Source organism: Electrona antarctica (genome assembly GCF_951216825.1).
Source record: "Electrona antarctica genome assembly, chromosome: 5".
Taxonomy (NCBI): Eukaryota; Metazoa; Chordata; class Actinopteri; order Myctophiformes; family Myctophidae; genus Electrona; species Electrona antarctica.
Genome location: NC_136810.1, coordinates 41,777,975 through 41,802,444, shown reverse-complemented (window position 1 = coordinate 41,802,444; position 24,470 = coordinate 41,777,975). Strand labels below are relative to the sequence as shown.

At 44.3% G+C, this 24,470-nt stretch overlaps 1 protein-coding gene across 5 annotated transcripts in view; it reads right to left on the bottom strand.

Annotated features, from left to right (window-relative positions):
- Window positions 1–24,470, bottom strand: part of LOC306923407 (pleckstrin homology domain-containing family A member 7-like) — a 189,294-nt gene that overhangs the window by 52,388 nt on the left and 112,436 nt on the right. For all 5 annotated transcript variants that reach the window (XM_079501473.1, XM_079501470.1, XM_079501472.1 and 2 more), the window contains exons 5-8: window positions 15,613–15,799; window positions 13,679–13,783; window positions 9,450–9,522; window positions 5,523–5,623 (exon numbers count right to left, since the gene is read on the bottom strand). In XM_079501473.1, coding sequence (XP_079357599.1) covers window positions 5,523–5,623; window positions 9,450–9,522; window positions 13,679–13,783; window positions 15,613–15,799 — 466 coding nt within the window. The remainder of the gene's footprint in view (window positions 1–5,522; window positions 5,624–9,449; window positions 9,523–13,678; window positions 13,784–15,612; window positions 15,800–24,470) is intronic.

Here is a 24,470-nt window from a genome sequence, read left to right as displayed (position 1 = left end):
AATGTTCGCAGACTACCTTTTTTCACTGAATGAAAAATGAAATTTGTTGACAATTTTGTCAACAAATAAAAACTATACGAAAATGTTAGGAAGGGACTAGAGGACAAGAGATCCAGCATAAGTCAATTTACACTTGGTTGCATGCTGAAAATAGCTGATCGGCTATTTTCAGCAAGTGTAAAATCAGTCAAAATACATTTTAGTTGACTGTATATTGTTCGACTAAAATCTTATGATATTAATTCGACTAAAACTAGACTAACACTAAAACATTCCAGGTGACTCAAATGTGACTAAAACTAAATTCAACATTTGCTCTCAAAATCAAAACGGCACCGGTGGTGAACATTAATGGGATCTTTGGACCTAACAGTGTGCGGACATCCCTTCCTTTCCATTGTACGTATATTTTTGACCAGCACCTGTAGAATTTCTGGAGATGTGCATGCTTCCTGTTGGATCCTATCTTTGGACCTAAAGCCTGCTCGTTGTTCTGTCCTTTACAGTGGGTAGAACAATTAGATATGACTCCAGTCGTTTCTGTGTCAGATGCCAGTCGCATCTGTGTCACCTCATAGCTTTTCAGTTTGAACCACTTCTTCAACCATTATTTTAAACTTTAGCTGTTGAAAAATAGCAGATCTACAAGCTCGTAGCACGGCACCGAGTGCGTAGTGCGGCACCTGGAACAACGGCCATGTCGGCCATGATTTTTAGGGTCCTTGACATGAATTAGTTTGAGAACCATTGATATAGAAACTGTTAGGATTTAGAAGACATTTTGTAGAATCTGGTCTCAGGTCTTAATTGGGTTAATCTGCTCCTGCATGGTGACACATGGCTAAGTGTCCCATAGCTTCGACTGATGATCTGATGATAGAGGGTATGCGCATGCATAAAGTGAATGGCAAATCGAGTGGCAAAGTGAGTGGCAAAGTGAAGGCCAGAAAGTATGTTTTTGCCACTCAGTAGGCGTTCCTGCATAACTTCCGGGTATGATGATGATGCCACGCGCATACCCTGATGGGAAGATGCCACAATACAGTTGTTGTTCACAAAACAACATATAGAATATCTAGTAAATCGACAGCATGAATTTGAAATGTAACGACACGATGTGTCATCACTACTTATTATTCCACCCCGTTTAAGAACAGAATTGCTGGTGAAAGCCATCCTAAAGTCCCATTGAAGATGGACAAAAGCCTGATTCATGATGTCTTGCACCAAAGATACTTTTGGTGTGGGACGCCGCCAACATAACAAGAGTATAAATTAGGCTGTGGGTGTATTTGGAAAGTTCTGAATTGATGTCAACAGGGAGGGGTCTCCTGTATGTCACTGCTGCATGGTTGTTCCAATAACGAAGTTCAAAATCACATGGGAGACAGTGATTTGATTATTCCCCACTTTCTGCGCTAGCTCGATTTAATGTGACTGTACGGTCCTGTGAATGCAAATTGTGGTTTCCCATTTCAGGTTATAAGGGATTAAAAATAGCCTGGCAAAATACAGACATAGTTCTGGCGTAGAAGTGTGTGCAGGAATTGTTCTTTTACCTTTCAAAATAACTCTCTCCCACTGCTTCACACAAACATCCAGAAAAAGAACAACAAGTCAGCAATAGAGAGAAATGACCTTGTAGGACATTTAAATGTGAAATGCTTGATGGATGAAGGCATTACACCGTTTTATATTCTAGCAATAATAAAGTGGTTGCTATGGTTGTGATTTTCAAGTGAAACAAAGGGAGAGGGAAAAACCTCACAATCGGTCTGTCTTTCTATACAATAGCAAGCAGAAGGTTGTTAAAGAAGACATCACATCATTTTACCGTCAATTTCTCATCACATCAATTTTGTTGTTTGACACATTAATTGACTTTAAGCCTTCTGTTAAACAACTTACTATAAAACAAAGCTCACTGACTAACCCATGCACAAGACATCAACAAGACAAGCCTCCTCCACCCGGCCCACTATATGAAATGCCTCCTCCACCCGGCCCACTATATGGCAGTAGCTTTGAAATGCCTCCTCCACCCGGCCCACTATATGAAATGCCTCCTACACCTGGCCCACTATATGAAATGCCTCCTACACCTGGCCCACTATATGAAATGCCTCCTCCACCTGGCCCACTATATGAAATGCCTCCTCCACCCGGCCCACTATATGAAATGCCTCCTACACCTGGCCCACTATATGAAATGCCTCCTCCACCCGGCCCACTATATGAAATGCCTCCTCCACCCGGCCCACTATATGAAATGCTTCCTCCACCCAGCCCACTATATGAAATGCCTCCTCCACCCGGCCCACTATATGAAATGCCTCCTCCACCCGGCCCACTATATGAAATGCCTCCTCCACCCGGCCCACTATATGAAATGCCTCCTCCACCCAGCCCACTATATGAAATGCCTCCTCCACCCAGCCCACTATATGGCAGTAGCTTTGAAATGCCTCCTCCACCCGGCCCACTATATGAAATGCCTCCTCCACCTGGCCCACTATATGAAATGCCTCCTACACCTGGCCCACTATATGAAATGCCTCCTCCACCGGCCCACTATATGAAATGCCTCCTCCACCCGGCCCACTATATGAAATGCCTCCTCCACCCGGCCCACTATATGAAATGCCTCCTCCACCCGGCCCACTATATGAAATGCCTCCTCCACCCGGCCCACTATATGGCAGTAGCTTTGGTTGGACATAAAAAAGGAACCGACTCTCAAAAACAATCATGAGCTGAACAGAACAGAACGGAACCTCTTCAGAGCGAGTCAGCTAGCCCATTCACAGTGGCCTGACTGCAGTGTTGATTTTGTCGACTAAAACTATGACACAAAATGTTCATAGACTTTTCACTGATGAAAACGAATTGGAAACTACATGAAAACTAAGCTATGATGACTAGAACTAAGACTAAATATATTTACAAATAAAAACTAGACTAACATGTTAGGAAGGGACTAGTGGACAAGAGATCCAGTAAGTCATTTTACACTTGGTCGCAGCGCGACACGTGAGTTTTAGTCGACTAGAACTGGACACTAAAACATTCCAGGTGACTAAAATGTGACTAAAACTCAATTAAAACTATTCAAAAAGACTGACTAAAATTAAAATCTAAATTTGCTGTCAAAATCCACACTGCCTGACTGGCCTCTTTATTTCCCGTCCCTCCTTTTATCGTTCAAATTGTGACGGTGCAGTGGAGAGCTACCTTGATGTGCAACAAGTGGCATTGCATTGGAGAGGTGTAATTACCTTTCCACCAATGAGAGCAGAGCAGGGTGGCTGATACGCGTGATTATATTCTACATCCCAGCATAGACATGGTAACGCCCCGCCTGCCTCTGATTGGCTATGGATACAAATTAGGGGCTGGCAGTGGCAACAACAATATGCCATATGCCATATTCAAACCATAGTAAACTAATATTATACTAAAAAGGATAGAGGAAGAGGCCTTTTTACAGTACAATAATGTTGTATTGTATAATGTTACATTACATTAATCAGTGCTGAAGATCAAACAATAGTGACAAATTAAGAACTTTGTGCAAAATGTATGTAGGTCTCTGATTTCCAAGGGTGCGCTTCGCCCCGCGGGGAAGGCAACTTCTGACAGCAGCAGCATTGTTTCTGGTTGGCGGCTAATCCGGGGCAGGCGGGGCTTCACCGAAGGGGCGGGGCGTCACCAAGGGGCGGGTCTCTGTCTATGCTCGGACGTAGAATAGAATCACGCGGCTGATATGCATTGCATTGGAGAGGTGTAATTACCTTTCCACCAATGAGAGCAGAGCAGGGTGTGGCTGATAGGCTGCTTGTCATTTAGCGACTCACGCAGTGGTGGACAAAGTACAGATTATGAAGTGACATTTTCAGAAAATAATGGTCAGAAATTGACATGAAAATAGCTGATCTACAGGTTCACATAGCGGTTTTGGTGTTGATGATTTAAACACCTCCAGTGCTCCGTTTTCCAGAATAAAGGCCCTAGAGTGCCCAGCAGATGAGCCTTCTATTTCCCCCCAAAACAGCGAGGTATAATCTTCCGTTACTACCTCGCGCTGTCACATCTCAACTCTCTAGAAGCGTTTATATTCCAAACGAGATGATTGGTTAAGTCAGAAATGAGGACAGAACATTGCCGTTCTGATCAAAACCATGGAGATCGTCGTAGATTTAGAGAGAAGAGACAGTTCAGTCGGGCCGTAAACAAGGAAGTGAACGGCAGTACGCATGCACAAAACATGTCTAGGAGCGCTGAAGAAGGCATGGCCAAGCAAAAAAATCAATATCGATTTGAGCTTTTTAGGTTTTATATCATTCAAAAAGACCTTACTAGGCTAGCCAGGGCATGTTATAATAGGCAACCATTTGGCAAAAACAGGCAATCATTGAGTGTAAATTGTCCATTTTGTGAGTGTACAAATGGTGTACAAATGGACCTTAACGGATCCATTTGGTTCCATTTGTACACTCAGTGTTAAATTAACATTGATTTTACAATAATTACAGTATAAATTGGGGGGTCCCAGAGAGAGAAATGCCATTAAATGAGGCTCCGTAGACTAATGCATGTCAAAGTGGGGGTCCTTGAAATTAAGCGGGTTGAGAATCTCTGCTAGAGCCGTAAACATCTTCTCTCATGGGGTCCTTGACATGAAAAGGTTTGGGAACCACTGGGTTAGACAACACCAAGCCAGAGTTAAACCTCCAAGTCAGAGCATCACAGGATCATATCATCGCTATCAAGAGGAACTACATTTAAATCATCGACTATTTTCACTACTTTTGCACCACACTCTTGTATATTAAACCCAATTTCCAGCCTATATAACAATCATTCAGCGCAATAATGAGTCTCTTACTCCTATGTGCAATAATGCCCAAAGACAGGCAAACATAAAGCATAGAATATTGATTGGTATACTGTAATTCCATTCCAAATGTTGTGCCAAATGTATATAAATAGCAACCACGCAAAAGACCCGGCCGTAACTTGCTCCTCCTAGTGAGCTAGCTCTCTGTCGAGCTGGAGACCCATGCAAAAAAAAAAAACTACTTGTGTTACATATTTAGTGTAATGTTATAAATGTTTTGGAAAAATAAATCAATTTCCAGGACTGGATTTCTTTTATTTATTTGTTATGATTTCTAAATATTTCCAGGAATTTCATGACGTGTGGACCCTGCATGTATCTGGCTGCATTGAAGTGTATGATTGAACTTTTCATGGTCTATAATGTGTAGAATTGTTTAAAAATGTTATTAAATATAATTAAAATCAAAGTAACTTGGGAGAAAACAAATCGCAATACAAATGGAATCGGCACCCTAGGTATCGATATCGTATGGAATCAGGAGTGTAACTGAATCGTCCCAACACTAATGAACATCAGTGCTATATAGCAGTATTAATTTATTTAACACTACGTACACTAAGCCATTTAAGTGAACCACTGAACACAGAGTGTAACAATAGGTTAACATAGCGAGGTGGTGTACCTTGAAAGCGTATTTGCGACTGATGTGGTCCTCCGGTCCGACAGGAGACACACCATAGCTGGGGAGAGGAATACTTCCTAGGACAGACTCCTCTCTGCTGTCTGAGGGAGAGAGAGACACAGAGAGAGAGAGAGAGAGAGACAGAGAGAGAGAGAGAGAGAGAGAGAGAGAGAGAGAGAGAGAGAGAGACAGAGAGAGAGAGAGAGAGAGAGAGAGAGAGACAGAGATCATATAGACAGTAAGGGGAAAAGAGTAGATTTCACTCACCACTTGCTAAATTTCCAACAAGCACTAGTACGCGCTCACCCACACACGCCCACCCACACACATGCACTCACACACACACATTTAAAAAAAAACACACAAAAATTACCCCCACACGAACACACAAGGGCATGAAATCACCCTCTCAGCTCCATATGTCCCATAGACATACGCACACACACTCTACATGCATAGAGGCAGAGATGCAACTATGCAAGGTATGCAAGGATACAGAGACTAAACACATACAGACCATAGACACGCGCGCGCGCGCACACACACACACACACACACACACACACACACACACACACACACACACACACACACACACACACACACACACACACACACACACACACACACACACACACACACACACACACACACACACACACACACACTTAAAGACTTCACACCTCTATAAATACACACTCTGAACAGAACACTGTGTGCAGTGTGTGTGCATGGGACTCCACGGTAGATTTGGATTTTTCATTATTTTATAGTTTAGTTTTAGTTAGTTTTGACATTTTTTTCTAATTCAGTTAGTTTTAGTTAATTTGTAGAGCGGGTTTGCTAGTTTTTAGTTTTGTGAGAACGCTTAGTTTTAGTTTAGTCTTTATTAGTTTTAGTTTTTTAGTTTTTTGGGCCATTTTCAATCCTGTACCTGACGAATAAATCAGGATTGAAAAGGGCCAGAGTAAGTATTGTATAATAAAAACTCAAGAAAAGTTAGCATTTAAAAAATAATATTCAGTTACTGATTAAGCTTATAAACAAATTTACCAAAAAACAAAAACTAAGGTAATTTTATCTATCATTTCAGTAAGTATTAGTTCGTTTTGTAAAACACACAATACAGTTTAGTTATCGTTTTCCTTTTACTTTTCTAGTTTTTATTTAGTTCCAGTTAACGGAAATGTTTATTACATTTTAGTTTTTTCGTTAGTTTTAGTTAACGTATAATAACTAGACACACAGAACACTGTGTGCAGTGTGTGTGTGCATGGGACTGCAAGTGTGGACTTATCCCAACGACTCGGCGAACAGGCACCGCACTCCCTCGAGTTCTTAACGACTCGGCGAACAGGCACCGCACTCCCTCGAGTTCTTAACGACTCGGCAAACAGGCACCGCACTCCCTCGAGTTCTTAACGACTCGGCGAACAGGCACCGCACTCCCTCGAGTACTTAACGACTCGGCGAACAGGCACCGCACTCCCTCAAGTCCTTGCCGGATGTGCACGTGCCGAGTTTGAAGTCGGTCAGTCCCACATACAGTATGCAATTGTGACCATATACTGTATGGCCATAGCGGTCAGATCTGTGGCTCAAGACAATCGGATCTCCATATGTAAGGTTAAACATCCTGTCGGAGAATTATCTCCCGACAATGACCACTTAGGCAGACATTATCCCGCTTATAACACGGCTACTGAATACATAAAATAAATAAATTGACCCAAAACACAACAAAACTAAGTATTTCCTTACTTGCCGTAATGAAAGTATTCATTACCGTAAGTGTCGTGCTGGCCGGCGTCTGCCGAGCTACAGCACTGTCGGAAAACAAGGAAGTGAGTTGATCAAATAGAATCCATTGTCGGCTACTGCTTTGTCTATTTCTCGCTCAAATGTTTTCAAAAGCAATGTTTAGCTGTACAATACATTGTGTGTGTGTGTGTGTGTTTACATGGCTGTCATATTGGAAACAGCAGTAAATCAGCGGGGCACAGCAGGTGCTCCGAGGGTTTGATTAGGCATCGGTCTGTTATAGAGCGGAGCAGTCATTATTACTTGTTTATAAAGCTCTTAATGGTCTTGCACCATCTTATCTCCTTGACTGTCTGCCTAGATATGTCCCTAGCCGCCCCCTAAGGTCCTCCACTGCTGGCCTACTCAAACTCCCCAAAAAGGTGGCTAGTAAGAAATATGGCGAGGCAGCATTCTGCTTTTATGGGCCAACAGCCTGGAACAAATTACCACTGCGGATCAGACAGGCACCCTCTATAGACATTTTTAAGACACAGCTTAAGACTCACCTTTTTACTCTTGCTTTTAGTTGAGTTTTAAAATATCTGTTCTTATCTTTGTAGTTTGTACCACTGCCTTTGCCTGATTTGACACTGCGTTATTGTACTATTGTTTTAACGGCATGCCTGTTTTTAATGTTTTTTTTTCTTGCTTTTGTTTTTATTATCTTTTCTGCTCTGTAAAGCACTTTACAGAGCAGAAAAAGCAAAAAAACATATAAATTTAGAATATATTTGTGAAAATGTACAGTATGTACAGTACACATTACACAATATCCATGTACAGTATGTAGTATGTATATGCTATTTTCAAATGCCATTTCGGTAATTTTGGTCAAAATAAAGAAACCCCATTATTTACACTTTACAGGATGGGACCAGCACTCATGGCAAAAGTCATGTGTACAATATATTACAAAAACCCTCTTGTGCACAGTTCGTCATTAACCAGGATATTGTAGAAATGAAGAACTGAAAATGCAACAGACAATGCAAAATGCAACGTGCAAAAGTCTCCCTAAAGTCCAATTTATACTTTACTACTAACCAGATCGCTGCCAAACGAATGTCCCTGGAGTACTTACAGTAGCTGTGTTTGACATTCCAGCTTGTGTAAACTACACAGGAAGCTCTTGGGATTATATTATGTCAGCAGCGTTCAGGCAAAGAGAACAGTGTACTGTACGTGGTGACAGATTTACGTGGGCTTACGCGTGTCTAGAATATTTCATGGTCCATTTGGTGTCAGTTTAGTGTCAGTGAGTAGTTGATAAGTGCAGTCTATCAGTGAGGCCTGCTTTCAAACCAGACCGCAAAAGAACAAGGAGATAGATGATAATATAGATGGATGGATAGATAGAATAAAAAACTGTCTTTAAGCGCAAAGGCAGGCCCACGGGCGTCAAAATATGAAGTAGCCTACCTTAGGACGTTAATTCATTAGAAAGATTGTTTTTTATCTATCCATCCATCTATACTATCATCTATCTGTCTATCTCTAAAAAAATATCTATCTATCAACATATGAGGTACCTTAGCATGTTAATTAATTAAAAATGATATTTCCAATCGAACTAATATAACCATATTAAAATAATACACGTTAAAAACGGAAGCTTGTGGCCTGGGCCGTGGCTCAGCGGTCCAGGCACCTTGGCCGGTAGTCCGAGTCTGGCAGTGTGCCGCGGGTTCGACTCCCGATCCCGACGGCCTCTACTGCATGTCACTCCCCCATCTCTCTCCCCCAAAACTGTGCGATCTGCCTGCCTGGCTCTTAACAGAGCGTTACAACTGACAACCTCCAATGCTTCCAGTCATACAAGAAATCACTTTGGCATAAGAATACGAAGTAATGCCTGAACAACTCTATTTTGTGAAGAACGGATCGCTTGTGTAATGTTGCGATCTGCCTGCCTGCCTCTTAACAGGGCTGCCTTGCTGTCAGCCTGTCACTCAAGACGGCCGTGTTCTTTAGCCTGTACCTCCCCTCTCCGTCTTCCTACTGGCATTTCCTCAACATTCACCGTACATTTACTCTTTACTGTAAGGAGACTGAGTGAGAACTACCCACTGTTAAATGACAAGGAAACAAACGCACAGGGAGCTGTTGCATTGACCTTCACCTCACCTTTATAGTAGAAGAGACAGTAGTCAGCCAAGACAAACCACTTCCTCTTCCACAGACGCATTCCCGAACTGTCCTGTGGAGACACAGAGGTATACAGAGAGAAAGAGGAATAGAGTCAGAGACACAGGGATATATGTTTATTTAACAGGGACAATACAACAAACAATGTATCAAGTTGTAGAAACATGAAACTGTTGCGTTGTACATAGGGTATATAGCCAAGGCTAATTTGCAACCCCAGTCCCTGGTTAGGCCTTTCTATACAAATTTGAACTATCTATACTAAAAACAATTGTTTACAAAAAATACATGCAGATGCATCTAATCTAATAATATACTAGATAAATGTAATAATATTTTACAACAGACTTACAATACCCATTACATTGACCTATACAACAAAAGTAAACATAATCACTCATGTAACCAGTCAGACACTATACGTGTGAGCACAGTTGATTTGAATTCAACCATAGTTTGAGTAGAGCTACTCTGTAGAACACATTACCATCCTCTATAGTTTTAGACCCGTAGGCAAGGAGTTCCAAAGGTTTGCCCACTTTACTGAGAAGGCAGACTGGCCGAAAGAATTGTTACACCTGGGAACAATACAGTTACCACTTGTTGAGGCTCGTGTATGTAGTTGCTCTACCAGAGCTCGGAAGACTATCAACCAGTCCAGAGAACAAAGGTGAAACATGACCATGTAAACATTTAAAAACCAATTTGATGGTAGAAAAACAACACAAAATGTTCAAAGAGACCTAAACAGAGACGGATCAAGATGTAATGAGAGAGAGAGAGAGAGAGAGAGACGTCAAGACAGCAGAAACAGCTAATAAGTGACAGAGAATAAGCGAGGAGTGGAACAGGGAACGATGGAGAGAGAGACATGAAATCAGGGGAGTGAGCAAACAGTGAACAGAGGGAGAAAAAGAGAGAGAGAGAGAGAGAGAGGGGGGTGAGAGGGCATGCAAGACAAAGGAGAGAGAGGTTTACAAGCGAGGAAGAGCACAAGAAAGGAGTAATGAACAAGGGAACGAGAGAGTGTCAGAGTGATAAAGAAAAATGAGACCTAATGAAAGGAAAACCCAGTGAGGTGGACACACGACGACAGATATAAAGACCATGAACAAAAGGCAGAGAGACAGAGGATAAAAGGAAGTGATCAATTATACTCTTTTTATCGGGTGGATTCACCCGCCACAGCTTGTAAACTCCATGTTCTTGTCTTTTAAGGTTCAAAGGAGAGTGGAAGAGTTTGAAGTGAAGCAACGGACAGAAAAGCGTACAAGTGAAACGCCATGCAGTCACCAGCAGCACCATCTTCATAATAAAATTGTAATTAAAAAAATCAGTCGGCCCGACTAATAGCATACATTTTAGGCCCGGCCCAAACACAGTACACATGCATTTGCCTGTGGTTGCATTATTTTGTCCTGTACATTCTTGCATACACTGCACTTTACTGTGCGTGTGTGTGTGTGCACATCTGTGTGTGTTCCTCCTCAAAAGTGCAGTCATAACTGCATCATGCATACAGCCTGTGTGTTTGCCTTGTACAGGATGTACAATGATGCTATATTTGGGGACCCGTGCTTACACTCTGAGCTGCCAAACCCCTTGCTATTTGCAGAGTAACTTCACATACTGTACACACCCAGATCTCCAATTATAGCCTGGCTCAAGCTACTCTAACTGTACAGTATGCTCTATATTGTTACACTGATATCAAGCATCACCAAATCTGGGCCGTCTGTTAAGAGGTCTTTCTCTTGAAAGTGGAACTCATTATCATAGTGGTGCATAGCGATAGCATAGAATATGATTTTAATTTTACGCCAGTGAAGCCAAAGGCAAAGTTCTGCATGCACAGACAATAATTCAGTCAGATAACTCACGGATAGATTGAACAAATAATTTATTATAGAATGAGAATACAAGTGTGAATATACCGTAACATTGTATCTTGGCGTTCGGCTCTGCTACATTTTTCTCCCTGCTCGGCACAATTATACAGCCATCATTAACTATTAACACATTGAGTGCCGCCTGCTGGACGAAGGTGGTATGGCGCTTCAGTGCCAGGGATTTCTGGCCATTCTACTATGACGTGCTTCAGTTTTTGGCTTCCATCTTAGATGCTAAAGCATCGCGCCAATGATACCTGTCACGGGGCAACCCGTGCCCTATAAACATACATTGATGGAGAACAATGCTCATACCTAAATTACACAGTTGCATCCCTAACTTTGCCGGCCGGCTTGGAAGACTGTGTTAATGGACATGAGTGCTTATTTTTATTATTGTAGCTCACAGTGAATTGTAAAAGAGGACAAGTATGTACTTTGCAAATATTGTCACAGTATATGTTTGGTGTCATTTGGGTTTAATTATGATTGGTTGGCACCTGGCTCTCCTGCAGTACTGGTGATCCTCTTGACTGAGTGGAGGAAGGTACCAAGTGCTATAGAGCAGGAGGGGTGTCTGTCTGGTTTACAAGAGCTCTTATGTTATGGTTTCTATTTATCTTGATGTTGTGTAATGTATCTGAAATGTATTCGAATTGTTTTGAGTAGGTAATTGTGTAAGTTAACTCATGGGCCATGGTTAGCCAGATGTTGAGTTAAGTGGGTTACCAATTACAGAACTGTTCCTTGGTATAGTCTTGCCTAGTATAAGAGGGAGGCTGCAGGGGCAGTGAGTTAGTTCAGTTTGGCTTGAGACAACCAGAAGGTAACACCCTGGGAGAGCTGCTAGGGGGCCTGTCATTGCAGGGTTTATAGCCTACACAGTTTCTCAAGTTCTGGGTTTGTTTCCCTAATTGGTTTTCAAGTGTTTTTCTATGTTGTCTTTTCGTGAGTTAGTCTTTAGTGTTTTGTTTTGTTCGAGGCCTTTCCACTGTGAATAACCTGTATCGGGGAGAAATAAAACACCCTAAAAGGTATTGCTGGATTCTGTCACTTTTTGGAGCCTTGGCCACTCGGCCAACTTTACAATAACGATCTAAAATGAGGTCCATAATTGCTCTAGAAAACACCAATGTTCCCATTGCGCTCACCAGATAATCACAAAAGACCTCCGGCCATCGCGGATCTGTTCAACACCACGGACAGCGCTATAGTTTCCAAGAAAAAAGCCTCCAAAGGCGCGGCCTAAAACAGAAGCCAGTGTGGTTGAGTGAAAACAAACGGTGTGGGCGGGGCCCTAGCAACGTTGCATAGCAACCGGAGCGGTTCAAAAAATGAAACACAGCGAGGCAATGTTCTAGCGATATTAAACGCCTTAAAGGACCACTTCACCACTTTTCAACATCTCTTCATATAATTGGTCCTCACTAATGTTCATGATACAACACCACCATTTTTTCCTACTCAGTCTGTGTCTCATAGGAGGGCTTTGGGCAGTTCGGACACCCGTCCACCAGTGACATCATCATTATGCAGATTTGTTTTAAACAAGATTTGTTGTAAAATATATTTAGATTTTTATTATCATGAGAACGATGGCTTCAACTTTTGCATTGCAACTTTTCAGGAAAAGAAAGCCTGCCGTTTCTATTAGCTTGGATTCACCATCGATGATGTCACTGGTGGACGGGTTTCTGAACTGCCCACAGCCTTTCTATAGGACACAGACTGAGTAGGAAAAAATGGTGGTATTTTATCATGAACATTAGTTAGGACCAATTATAGGAAGAGAAGTTGAAAAGTGGTGAAGTGGTCCTTTAAGACGAGCCTGCTCATCATGCGTACCCAGCGCATGGCGCAAAATGAATTACTCAGGACGAGAATACGGTCCCAGCGTGATTTAAGAGCAGGGAGGTAGATATACAACAACTCCCCCCCCCCCCCCCCCATGGGGAACAGTACTATAGCAGAGCCCGCCGGTGGTGCTGGGGTGGCGGTGGGAGAAAACAGCGCATAACAACACCAGGAACCATATGCAGAGGAAGGAACGCAGGAAGAATCCAGACCTAGGTGACCTTAAATACACCCCCCCCCCCCCCCCCCCCCCCCGATTGGTCAGCTGATTGACCAGCGAATGACATGTGGGTCTTGCATAACACTGAATGAGCCCCTCGAGTATATCTGACTGAACAAACTCTGCAAGCTACATATCATCAATCCTATTATTATTCCACTCCATTATATTATATTCAAGAGCCAAAAAGAGACATTTCATTTTGATACGGTATAAGGTTTGTCAGTGTGTGTATGTGTTTTAACCTGCTTGTATAGCCATCCTCGAACCACTACAGGGACGTTTGGGTTTCTCTTGATTGACTGATCCCTCTTCCCAAAGCTGTGAACCCTGCCAGCCGATCGGGACACCTGCAAAAACAAACAAACACACACACACACACACACACACACACACACACACACACACACACACACACACACACACACACACACACACACACACACACACACACACACACACACACACACACACACACACACACACACACACACACACACACACACACACACACACACACACACACACACACACACACACACACACAATCATTGATGCATGTCCACATAAGAGATACAATACAGGGGACACAGATATTTACAAGGTGCTGTTCAGAATGCAGTCAGAAAATCCCGGACAAATACCCACACACCCTTCAGGGGTGACAAGTAACAGCGTCTTCGCCATATTTGGCGGCTATACCGATAGTAGAACAGATTGCACAGAATTTTGCAAGCAGTTTAGCTGCTTTTTTGGCATCCCAAGTTGTTGGAAGCCTTTTACAACCAACCTATGTGCATGTCCTAGACTGTTACAACCAACCTATGTACTTATGTCTCTCACACACACACACACACACACACACACACACACACACACACACACACACACACACACACACACACACACACACACACACACACACACACACACACACACACACACACACACACACACACACACACACACACACACACACACACACACACACACACACAGCTAACCAAGCATAATACGCAGTTACAGTGACACATCACTGCCTTAAACAATGCATTGTGTATTGCTGTGTTCCTACATGTGAGTTATGTTGCGTGCCATGTACTGTACATGTGTATTATTAGACTTGGCCATACTGTGTGTGTGTGTGTGCGTGCGTGCGTGCGTGTGTGTGTTTAGTGTTTACTGTGCTTATCCCAGCTGCAGACTAATGTCCCTTCTCGCTTGCCATCTCTCGCGAGAGCCGGTAGAATCTGCGTGAGGTCCTGATCACCCTCATGTGTATTGACCACATACACATGACCAAGCCGGTCATGTGACGCACTGGTGTGCACAGTGCGTCTGCTATAAAAGACAGTCTTTGCCTGGGCTTCGACGAGACAACATTGCTTATCTAGCTCCAGCTGTTCGTTACCATCTTGTTAGTTAACTTTTGCTTATTCTTTGGTTTATTTGTAGCTCCCTTCGGGAAGGAGTGTTAGGCCTAAATTATAGTTTTGACCCTTTGTTATTGGTTAGGGTTTTGGTTAGGTGAAGTTATTGTTTTGTTTGTCTCATTTTCTTTTGGGAACACCCCACCACTGTAAGGCCTCACTCACACCTAAGACACACGCAAGTGTCTTCTGTGTGTCATGGCCGCCTCAATGCATTTTCAATGGGAGTCACATGGTTGTATTTATTGAGCCATTTGTACTGAAAACAACTCTTTTGTAACTCTGTAACTTTTATGCTTTAAGTGTTAAAGTAAAAGCATTTTCGAATTTGCTGTGAGGTTTCCTGTCCATTTTACATGTTATTCGTACCTTTACCCCTAGACTAATTGGTCCGTAACAACTAGAGGAGAAGAGATCATTCTATGCTTGGTATAGCGGCTCGGGTTGTTGCACTGTGTCTGTGTGTGTGTGTGCGCGCACGTGCGTGCGTGCGTGTGGTAAAGGTGGGCTCAGTGGAGTGGGACTGGAGTAAAAGGATGTGTGATGGATGTCTTGTCATCTGGCAGAGCGTGCAGGCAGAGACACATATTCAATCTCTGTCCCCAGGGCACCTGTTGATAGGCTGGGAGGAGATACCATGCCACTGTGGGGCCGCAACGGTGTATGACGCACGCACGCACGCACGCACGTGCGCACGCACACGCACACGCACACGCACACACACACAACTCCGCCTAAAACTCACTGACCTTGGACGTGGAGGTGGTGGTGTCCATTGTGGAGGAGGTGACAGAGGTGGAGGTGTCACTGATGGTGGTGCTGGACGGGCGGAACTGTTGCTGCTCCATCCCTACTCCTCCTCCTCCTCCTCCTCCTCCTCCATCTCCTTCTCCTCCTCCTGCCAGGGGTCTGGCTGCCATCCTGAGAGAGGGGGCTCTGCAGGGAGAGGAGACCACACATGGAACCAAAAACGCCTCTCAAACACCACAGTCGCCATGGATGCCTATTGCAATTATTTTAGATACTGATCGCAATGATTTTTGCATGATCTCCGTAATCGTTTCCATGCTGAAAAGATTTCCACACAACACGCTGTGTTATATTATGGCCTATTTAGGTCACAGTACGTTATAGTATGGTGTAGGTCATTGTCAGTCAATTCTTTGTCTGCTCTGTATAGTCGTTCACAAAACCTGAAAAGGCGAGCAGAAATAGAGTACAATTTCATGATGGAGACAACCCTACTGTCCATGACGGAGAGACGGTGAGAGAGAGGGGGGGGGGGGGGGGGGGGTGGATGTACAAAGCAGTGAATGGACTGATGGCGGAGATGGAGAGAGGGATGCGGAGGTAGACAACGGAAAGAAGAAGAGATGGATTTGATGGAGATACAATATAATCAATGGACCTTGAGCAACCAGCAAAGTGATAATGGTGTGTGTGTGTGTGTGTGTGTGTGTGTGTGTGTGTGTGTGTGTGTGTGTGTGTGTGTGAGAGAGAGTGTGAGAGTGTGAGAGAGAGAGAGAGAGAGAGAGAGAGAGAGAGACTAAGAGAGTGAGTGAAAGGGAACATCTAACAGTGAGAAACCAGACCGAAAGACAAGATGTCCTCTGCGTTTTCAGTCCGCACCCCACTCTGCCTGAAGGCCAGGACACACACACCCCACTCTGCCTGAAGGCCAGGGGACACACACCCCACTCTGCCTGAAGGCCAGGGGAGACACACCCCACTCTGCCTGGAGGCCAGGGGACACACCCCACTCTGGCTGGAGGGCAGGGGACACACCCCACTCTGCCTGGAGGCCAGGGGGGACACACCCCACTCTGCCTGGAGGCCAGGGGACACACCCCACTCTGCCTGGAGGCCAGGGGGGACACACCCCACTTTGCCTGGAGGCCAGGGGACACACCCCACTCTGCCTGGAGGCCAGGGGACACACCCCACTCTGCCTGGAGGCCAGGACACACACACCCCACTCTGCCTGGAGGCCAGGTGACACCCCACTCTGCCTGGAGGCCAGGGGGGACACACCCCACTCTGCCTGGAGGCCAGGTGACACACCCCACTCTGCCTGGAGGCCAGGTGACACACCCCACTCTGCCTGGAGGCCAGGTGACACACCCCACTCTGCCTGGAGGCCAGGGGACACACCCCACTCTGCCTGGAGGGACACACCCCACTCTGCCTGGAGGCCAGGTGACACACCCCACTCTGCCTGGAGGCCAGGTGACACACCCCACTCTGCCTGGAGGCCAGGTGACACACCCCACTCTGCCTGGAGGGCAGCCAGGGGACACACCCCACTCTGCCTGGAGGCCAGGGGACACACCCCACTCTGCCTAGAGGCCAGGGGATGGACTGTACTGTTTTGTGTACTATATGTTTCATTACAACAGAGTAGCAGCATCTCTGCCTCCCACCTTTCCAACATCAGTGTCCCATACACATTCATACTGGCAGGCAGAGGACCCCAGGGCTAGGTGGTTCTTGCCGTGTCAAAAAATAGAGACAAGAGTGTCCATCAATGCACCGGGGAAAGCAGGCGGTCCCCTCACCTTCTTACACTCACAGCTTGTTAGGACAGCTTCATTGATACTAATGAGGATGTCACATAATCCAGTGTGATGCTCGGTTGCTACGCATGCCACTAGGACACGGTGAGAGAAAAGGGACGGAGAAATGGAAGAAGAGGAGAGAGAGAGAAACAGGAGAGAAGGGAAAGAATAGAGACAATAATGTGACACAGATGTGATCTGGATGAAAGAGATACAAGAGGAGACATAGAGAAAGACTAACGTGGTGTACAGACGAGGACGTATTCTGTGTTACTCGGGCAAGTAATTAGCCGATCTGCCCTTTTTGTCACACGGAGACGGCGTTAAGAAGTGATGGAGGTGCATGGAGACATTGTGCAGAGAGCTAATGAGTGAGGGAATGATATACAGTATTAGCACTTTTTATGCCCTGGGCTTTTTCAAAATAAAGACGCTAGAGTGCCCAGCAGATGAGGCAGATTTTACTCTGAAAAGCCCCGCCTTCAAACTCCCCCCAAACCAGGAGGTATAATGTTCCATTTTACCTCACGCTAATAAGTCTGATCTCTCTTTAGAAGCGTTAATATTCCAAACGAGATGCTAGGTTAAGTCAGAAATTAGGACAGCGTTATGATCAAAACCATGGAGAGCGCTGTAGATTTAGAGATAATAGCAAGTTTTGTCTGCCCGTAAACAAGGAAGTGAACGGCTGCGCACACACGCAAAACATGTCCGGATGCTCTGAGAAAGGAGTTGCCTATCAACAGCCGCTGTCAAAGAAATGGATTTTAGAGATCAGGTTTTATATCATATAAAAAAGGACCAAAAGACGTCTCCAGACATCTTGGGCCTCCTACCGATGTAATTATGAAGACGTGTGGGGACGTCTTGGGCACAAGTGTTAAGAGGAACTGACATGCCAAAGAACAAGATATGGAAAGTGTGGAGAGGGGACAACAACTATGCAGGTATAGGTAAGACGGCTTGAATTCTTTACAGACACCAAGGAACCATATTAGACCATTCCTTTATTTGCAGTGTCCACAAGGCACTGTTCCTCTGTCAACCACAATGGACAGTCTGTCTGCAGCCATACAGTACCTCAACTTTCTATATACGAGTTACACTTTTAGATCCTGCTGGACTTGCAACTTTCTGTGTCTGCCCCATCTCTACGGTACGAGACAAGTAGGCTACAGATGGAACACCATAGTAGTACGAGTCCCACTTTTTACAGCACACCGTGCAGGAATACCACTGAATGTGTCTTGTATGCTCCATATGGGTTTGTTCTACGGTTCGCTAATGTGGCTGTGCTCTATATAATGTGCTCATTTTTTTAACATTGTCTTTATTTGATAGTGACAGTGGCGAAAAGAAGGACCTGCAGCAAAGGCCGTCGGGATGGATTAAAATCCAGACAGACAGATCTACAAGCTCATAGCTCACAAGCTCGAGCTTGTAGATCTGCTATTTTTTTAAAAACTTGAAAATATCAACACTGTCAAAATCAACACATATTGTACTGTATTGTACTGTGGGGACCATGTTTCAGGCCTCATAGTTATTCAATGCATGCCACTGTGCCTCCTCTTCTCCATGTCTCCTCCATGCCACTGTGCCTCCTCTTCTCCATGTCTCCTCCATGCCACTGTGCCTCCTCTTCTCCATGTCTCCTCCATGCCACTGTGCCTCCTCTTCTCCATGTCTTCCCTCAGAGAGCAGTGAAGACTAATGGTCATGGTTTCATGCACACATTGAAATGAAAAGCAGGAAAACGATATGCAGTTATGCACATCCCAGTTTCAGAATACGGTGCTGGACCCAAAACATGACTGAATGAAGAAAAAAGTGGAATATATAAATATATAAATATATATCGTATGCGGACGCACACGATATAATTCTGCTCCGTCTTTTTTATTTAACCAATAAATACAACAACGTTTCGCCCCCTCCGGGCTTTCTCAAGTAACTTGAGAACTTGAGAAAGCCCGGAGGGGCGAAACGATGTTTTTATATAGTTTTTATAGGTTGAAATAAAAAAGGCGGGGAGCAGAATTATATCGTGTGCGGACATTCCACTTTTTTCTTCATTCACACATTGAAATGAATACATATCCTGATTATTGTGCCATTAGTAGATAACTTGCTACCAGAGAATGAGAGAGAAGAGAAAGGAGAGCAGACATGGAGGACCAGAGAGAGACACATCACATCCATTTGAAGGGAGGTACAGGCTTTAGTTTAGACATACTATTTGTCCGACTGTCATTAGACCGACAACCTACCTCAAACCCTAACATAACCAGAAACCTAACCGCAATCACGGGAGCAGCGCATGTTTGACCGCATGTCCGACCGTTGTTCCCGCATGTCGGTCCGTTGGTGTGTCTGATCTGCGTGTGCATCCCACGCTTCTTATCATCGTACATCATCATGATGTAAAATAGACACTATGCCTAAAGTCTTCAGACACTATGACGTAAAATTCTCCATTCATTGTCAATGTGAATTTAATGTTTGTGTAGGACAAAATAGCCGATTTGCTCAGACACATATGACGTAAATTCTCCATTCATTGTCAATCGGAATTTAATGTTTGTGTAAAACGAAAATCTACACTAATAGCTGAATATAGGAAGGGCTAGCGCCCCTCAAAAAGAAACCCTGCCGAAATGGAGAGAGAGAGAGGGGGGGGGGGGGGGGGGGGGGTGGTACATGAGCACAGAGCCCAGAGATGGAGAGAGACATGAGCTGTAGTCCAAGGCTGTGATTGTCTTCATGGATCTCCCGTCGGAAACAAACTCAGTAATGTGTCAGGAAGGAACGCAGTGGAGCCGAAGGTGATATGTGGGTGAGAAAGCAACTGCAATCATAAATCCGCACACAATGCAGTAGTTTGGTTCATTTGGCATCATTTGAAAGACATAAGCGAGTGCTATTCTATATGTTATACCTGTACCCTCCCAGATGACAGACAACAAGCCTGCTAAACTGGACAGAAATGAGGAATTCTCTAGAACTTACTCTCACAAGGAAAACGCAAATAGCATTAGCAAAAATGTTGAAGGAAAATGGTGAACGTTTAGGATCGTTAAGGATCCATAAACCATGCAGTAAAAACGGTATTCATTGTACTGTGATGAAACACAGGTGATTAAATGAGTCGTAAAAAATATGAAAAAAATCGAATCATGTGGGCGTCGGCATCCGCTTGGGAACGGCATGGCTCCATGGTTAATCTCTAGCCTGTGACATCAGTCATCTGTGACGTCACTAGTCTATGTATGACTACACATTTGGGTGGCAATGTTTAAGTTCTATAATCATTGACATCCATTATGACGTGTTTACAGTAATTTTAACAGATCGCTCAGAACGACATACTGTTCGCCACTTCACCTCCCAATGTATGAATGAATGGACCTTTGTAAAGCGCTTTGAGCACTTACAAAAGCGCTATAAAATGCAATTCATTATTATGACTAGACCGGTGCCCGGCTATAGAGCACCAAGTTGATGGAAGTTGGAGATCCATGCCCCACCCGGCTATACAATACCCGTTGTACCTGTGTCAGAGTACCCGCTCCACCCATCTGTCTGTGTCCCTTATGCCCATATATGGAGATTTCTGTATCTATGTCCCTTTATTCCTATATGGCGTTCTGTGTTAGGCATGCCCAGATATGAAGTGTGTTGCCTAATCTCAATGTGACGTCATGGAATCTACAGCTGAGGTGACTTAGGCTCATTAGGTCCACTGGCAGAGCCTGACCAGACAGAGCCTTTTGTGGTGGTTCTGGACAACCGTGTATCTGACCAGCTCGACACTGGGCACTGCACTCCCTGTGGTGGTGTGGAACGTGTGTGTCAAATTTGAAGTCGGTGGAGACAGAGACGTGGTGGATTTATAGTAGGATTATCTCATTTGTATAAATTTGGAGAGGCTAAGCCTTTTTCTCGTCAGGGGATGGCCAGTGCAGGAACACTCAAATTCAACTGGGTTTTCGCCCCAAAACCCAGGGGGGGGGTGGAGAGATAGGGCGAGAGAAATAGGGGGGAGAGAGAGAAAGGGGGACAGAGAAAGAGGGAGAGAGTGAGGGGGAGATGAAGTGGGGGAGAGAGGAGAGATAAAAAGAGGGGGGAGAGAGAGAAGGCGAGAGAGGAAAAGGGGGACAGAGAGAGAGAAGGGGAGAAAGAGATAGGTGGACAGAGAGAGAGAGAAGGGGAGAGAGAGAGAGGCTACTAGATGTGAACCTCTAGATATTATACTATTATTATAAAACATGTAGAAAAAAATCACACCTGTGTGAAGTGAGGGGCGCTCTTATCATCATACATCTTCACGATGCATGATGTCATTGTCAATGGGAATTTAATCTTTGAGTTAGGACAAAATAGCCGATTTGCTCGTCTACATATGACGTAAATTCTCCATTCATTGTCAATGGCATTTAATGTTTGTCTTAGGACAAGAATCTACACTAAAGCTGAATATAGGAGGGGCTAGCGCCCCTCAAAAAATTACTGGAGGTTGTACGATATTACATCCTGATATAATAGACAGATATACGGCATATCTCTAGAAGAGCAGAAGATATGGTGATAGGAATCTGAGGTCAAATCTCTCTCTCTCAAAAAAAAAAGAAGATATATATATATATAAAACAAGAAATCCACACTGTTATGGCAACCGTCAACAAATGTATTTTTCCGTTGACCCAGTAAAGTCCAGCACTCCCCCACCCCCCCTACACCCCTCAGTAAACACTGAGGGGTGCTGACGCAGCTGTCCCCACACACACACACACACACACACACACACACACACACACACACACACACACACACACACACACACACACACACACACACACACACACACACACACACACACACACACACACACACACACACACACACACACACACACACACACACACAAAATCAACAGGCTATGGTGTAGGACAGAGGGCTGGGGTTAGAAAACGTACAGTAGCTACAAGACAGACAGACAGACAGACAGACAGACAGACAGACACTCTCAGACACACTTGAGACCCAAATGCAGTCTATGACCCCGGACAACAACAGCAAGGCAATATTCCACCCTCCAGTGAAATGTGAAATGGTGAGTTGTGTGGACAAACTGGACATGGCAACGAGACAAGAGTTGCTGTGACTACGTATAGACAGCAGAATATCATTGAACACACCGTAGATACCCAAGACTGACTATATATCACTTTACATCATCAACTGTTTTCCATGATGTTAGGAATTCAACAGACGGACGTGACTTGACAGATAGACAGAAACAGGCAGGCAGGCAGAAACAGGCAGGCAGGCAGAAACAGGCAGGCAGGCAGGCAGACAGATCGACAGTAGTGTGTGTGTGCGTGTGTGTGTGTGTGTGTGTGTCTCTGCGTGAGTACAATATTGAGGAATGCTCTTATCATACATCATCTCATTCCGGCCAATCACAATTCGCGTCCTCACTTTTCCATCTTCACTTTTCTGTCCTCACTTTTTGAGGGGCGCTAGCCCCTCCTATATTCAGCTATAGTGTAGATACTTGTCCTAACACAAACATTAAAGATGGAGTGCCGTGATTTTTTTCACCCTAAAACATGATCATCAGGTCTTATTGTTATAATCTTTTCCAAAAAGTGTACAGTATTTGTTAAAATATTGTTTTTATGTGGGCACGCCCACCAGTTCATTAAGTATGCCTGGTTTGCCTGGTGGGTGGTGATGGGTGGTGATCCACCTGAACTGAAGCCGCACCCACAGCTGTAGTTGTATGATAAAGGGGGAGGGGTTAGGGGAGGGGCTGATAGTGTGATGTCACTATATTACTGTTTATTTCATTGGCCCGTTTGAAAAACCCAGCCATTGACAATGAATGGAGAATTTACGTTGTGTCTGAGCAAATCTGTATGTTTGTCCTATACAAAGATTAAATTCCCATTGACAATGAATGGATGATGTACAATGATGGGTGTGATTTTTATCCTCAATATGTACTTTGCTCAGCCAATCAAATCATCGCTATGGGGTGCTCAGCCAATCAAATCATCTCAAATGTGGTGCACACAAACACACAAAGCTGAGCATAGGAGGGAGGGGCTAGTGGAAATATATTTCCAGGGTCCAAAATAGTTTTCCAGGTACATGAAAGTGAAATGTGTATGAGTGTATGAAATATAGTTTTGCAGGTATGGCCCGCAGAGATCCAGATGGGGCCGTTGTGACATCTTATTTTGGGACTCTGTAGCAATAAATCACTATTGTACCTCTCCAGGCTAAACCCATTTAGACCTGAGAGCAGATTCTACACAATGTCTTCTAAATCCTGACAGTTTTCTGAAAAACCTATGTTTCCATGTCAGTGGTGTTTCTATGTCAGTGGTGTTTCTATGTCAGTGGTGTTTCTATGTCAGTGGTGTTTCTGTCAGTGGTGTGTCCATGTCAGTGGTGTTTCACTGTCAGTGGTGTTTCTATGTCAGTGGTGTTTCACTGTCAGTGGTGTTTCCATGTCAGTGGTGTTTCACTGTCACTGGTGTTTCTATGTCAGTGGTGTTTCCATGTCAGTGGTGTTTCACTGTCAGTGGTGTTTCCATGTCAGTGGTGTTTCCATGTCAGTGGTGTTTCCATGTCAGTGGTGTTTCTATGTCAGTGGTGTTTCCATGTCAGTGGTGTTTCTATGTCAGTGGTGTTTCCATGTCAGTGGTGTTTCCATGTCAGTGGTGTTTCTATGGTAGTGGTGTTTCCATGTCAGTGGTGTTTCCATGTCAGTGGTGTTTCTATGGTAGTGGTGTTTCTATGTCAGTGGTGTTTCTGTCAGTGGTGTTTCACTGTCACTGGTGTTTCTATGTCAGTGGTGTTTCCATGTCAGTGGTGTTTCACTGTCAGTGGTGTTTCCATGTCAGTGGTGTTTCCATGTCAGTGGTGTTTCCATGTCAGTGGTGTTTCCATGTCAGTGGTGTTTCCATGTCAGTGGTGTTTCTATGTCAGTGGTGTTTCCATGTCAGTGGTGTTTCTATGTCAGTGGTGTTTCCATGTCAGTG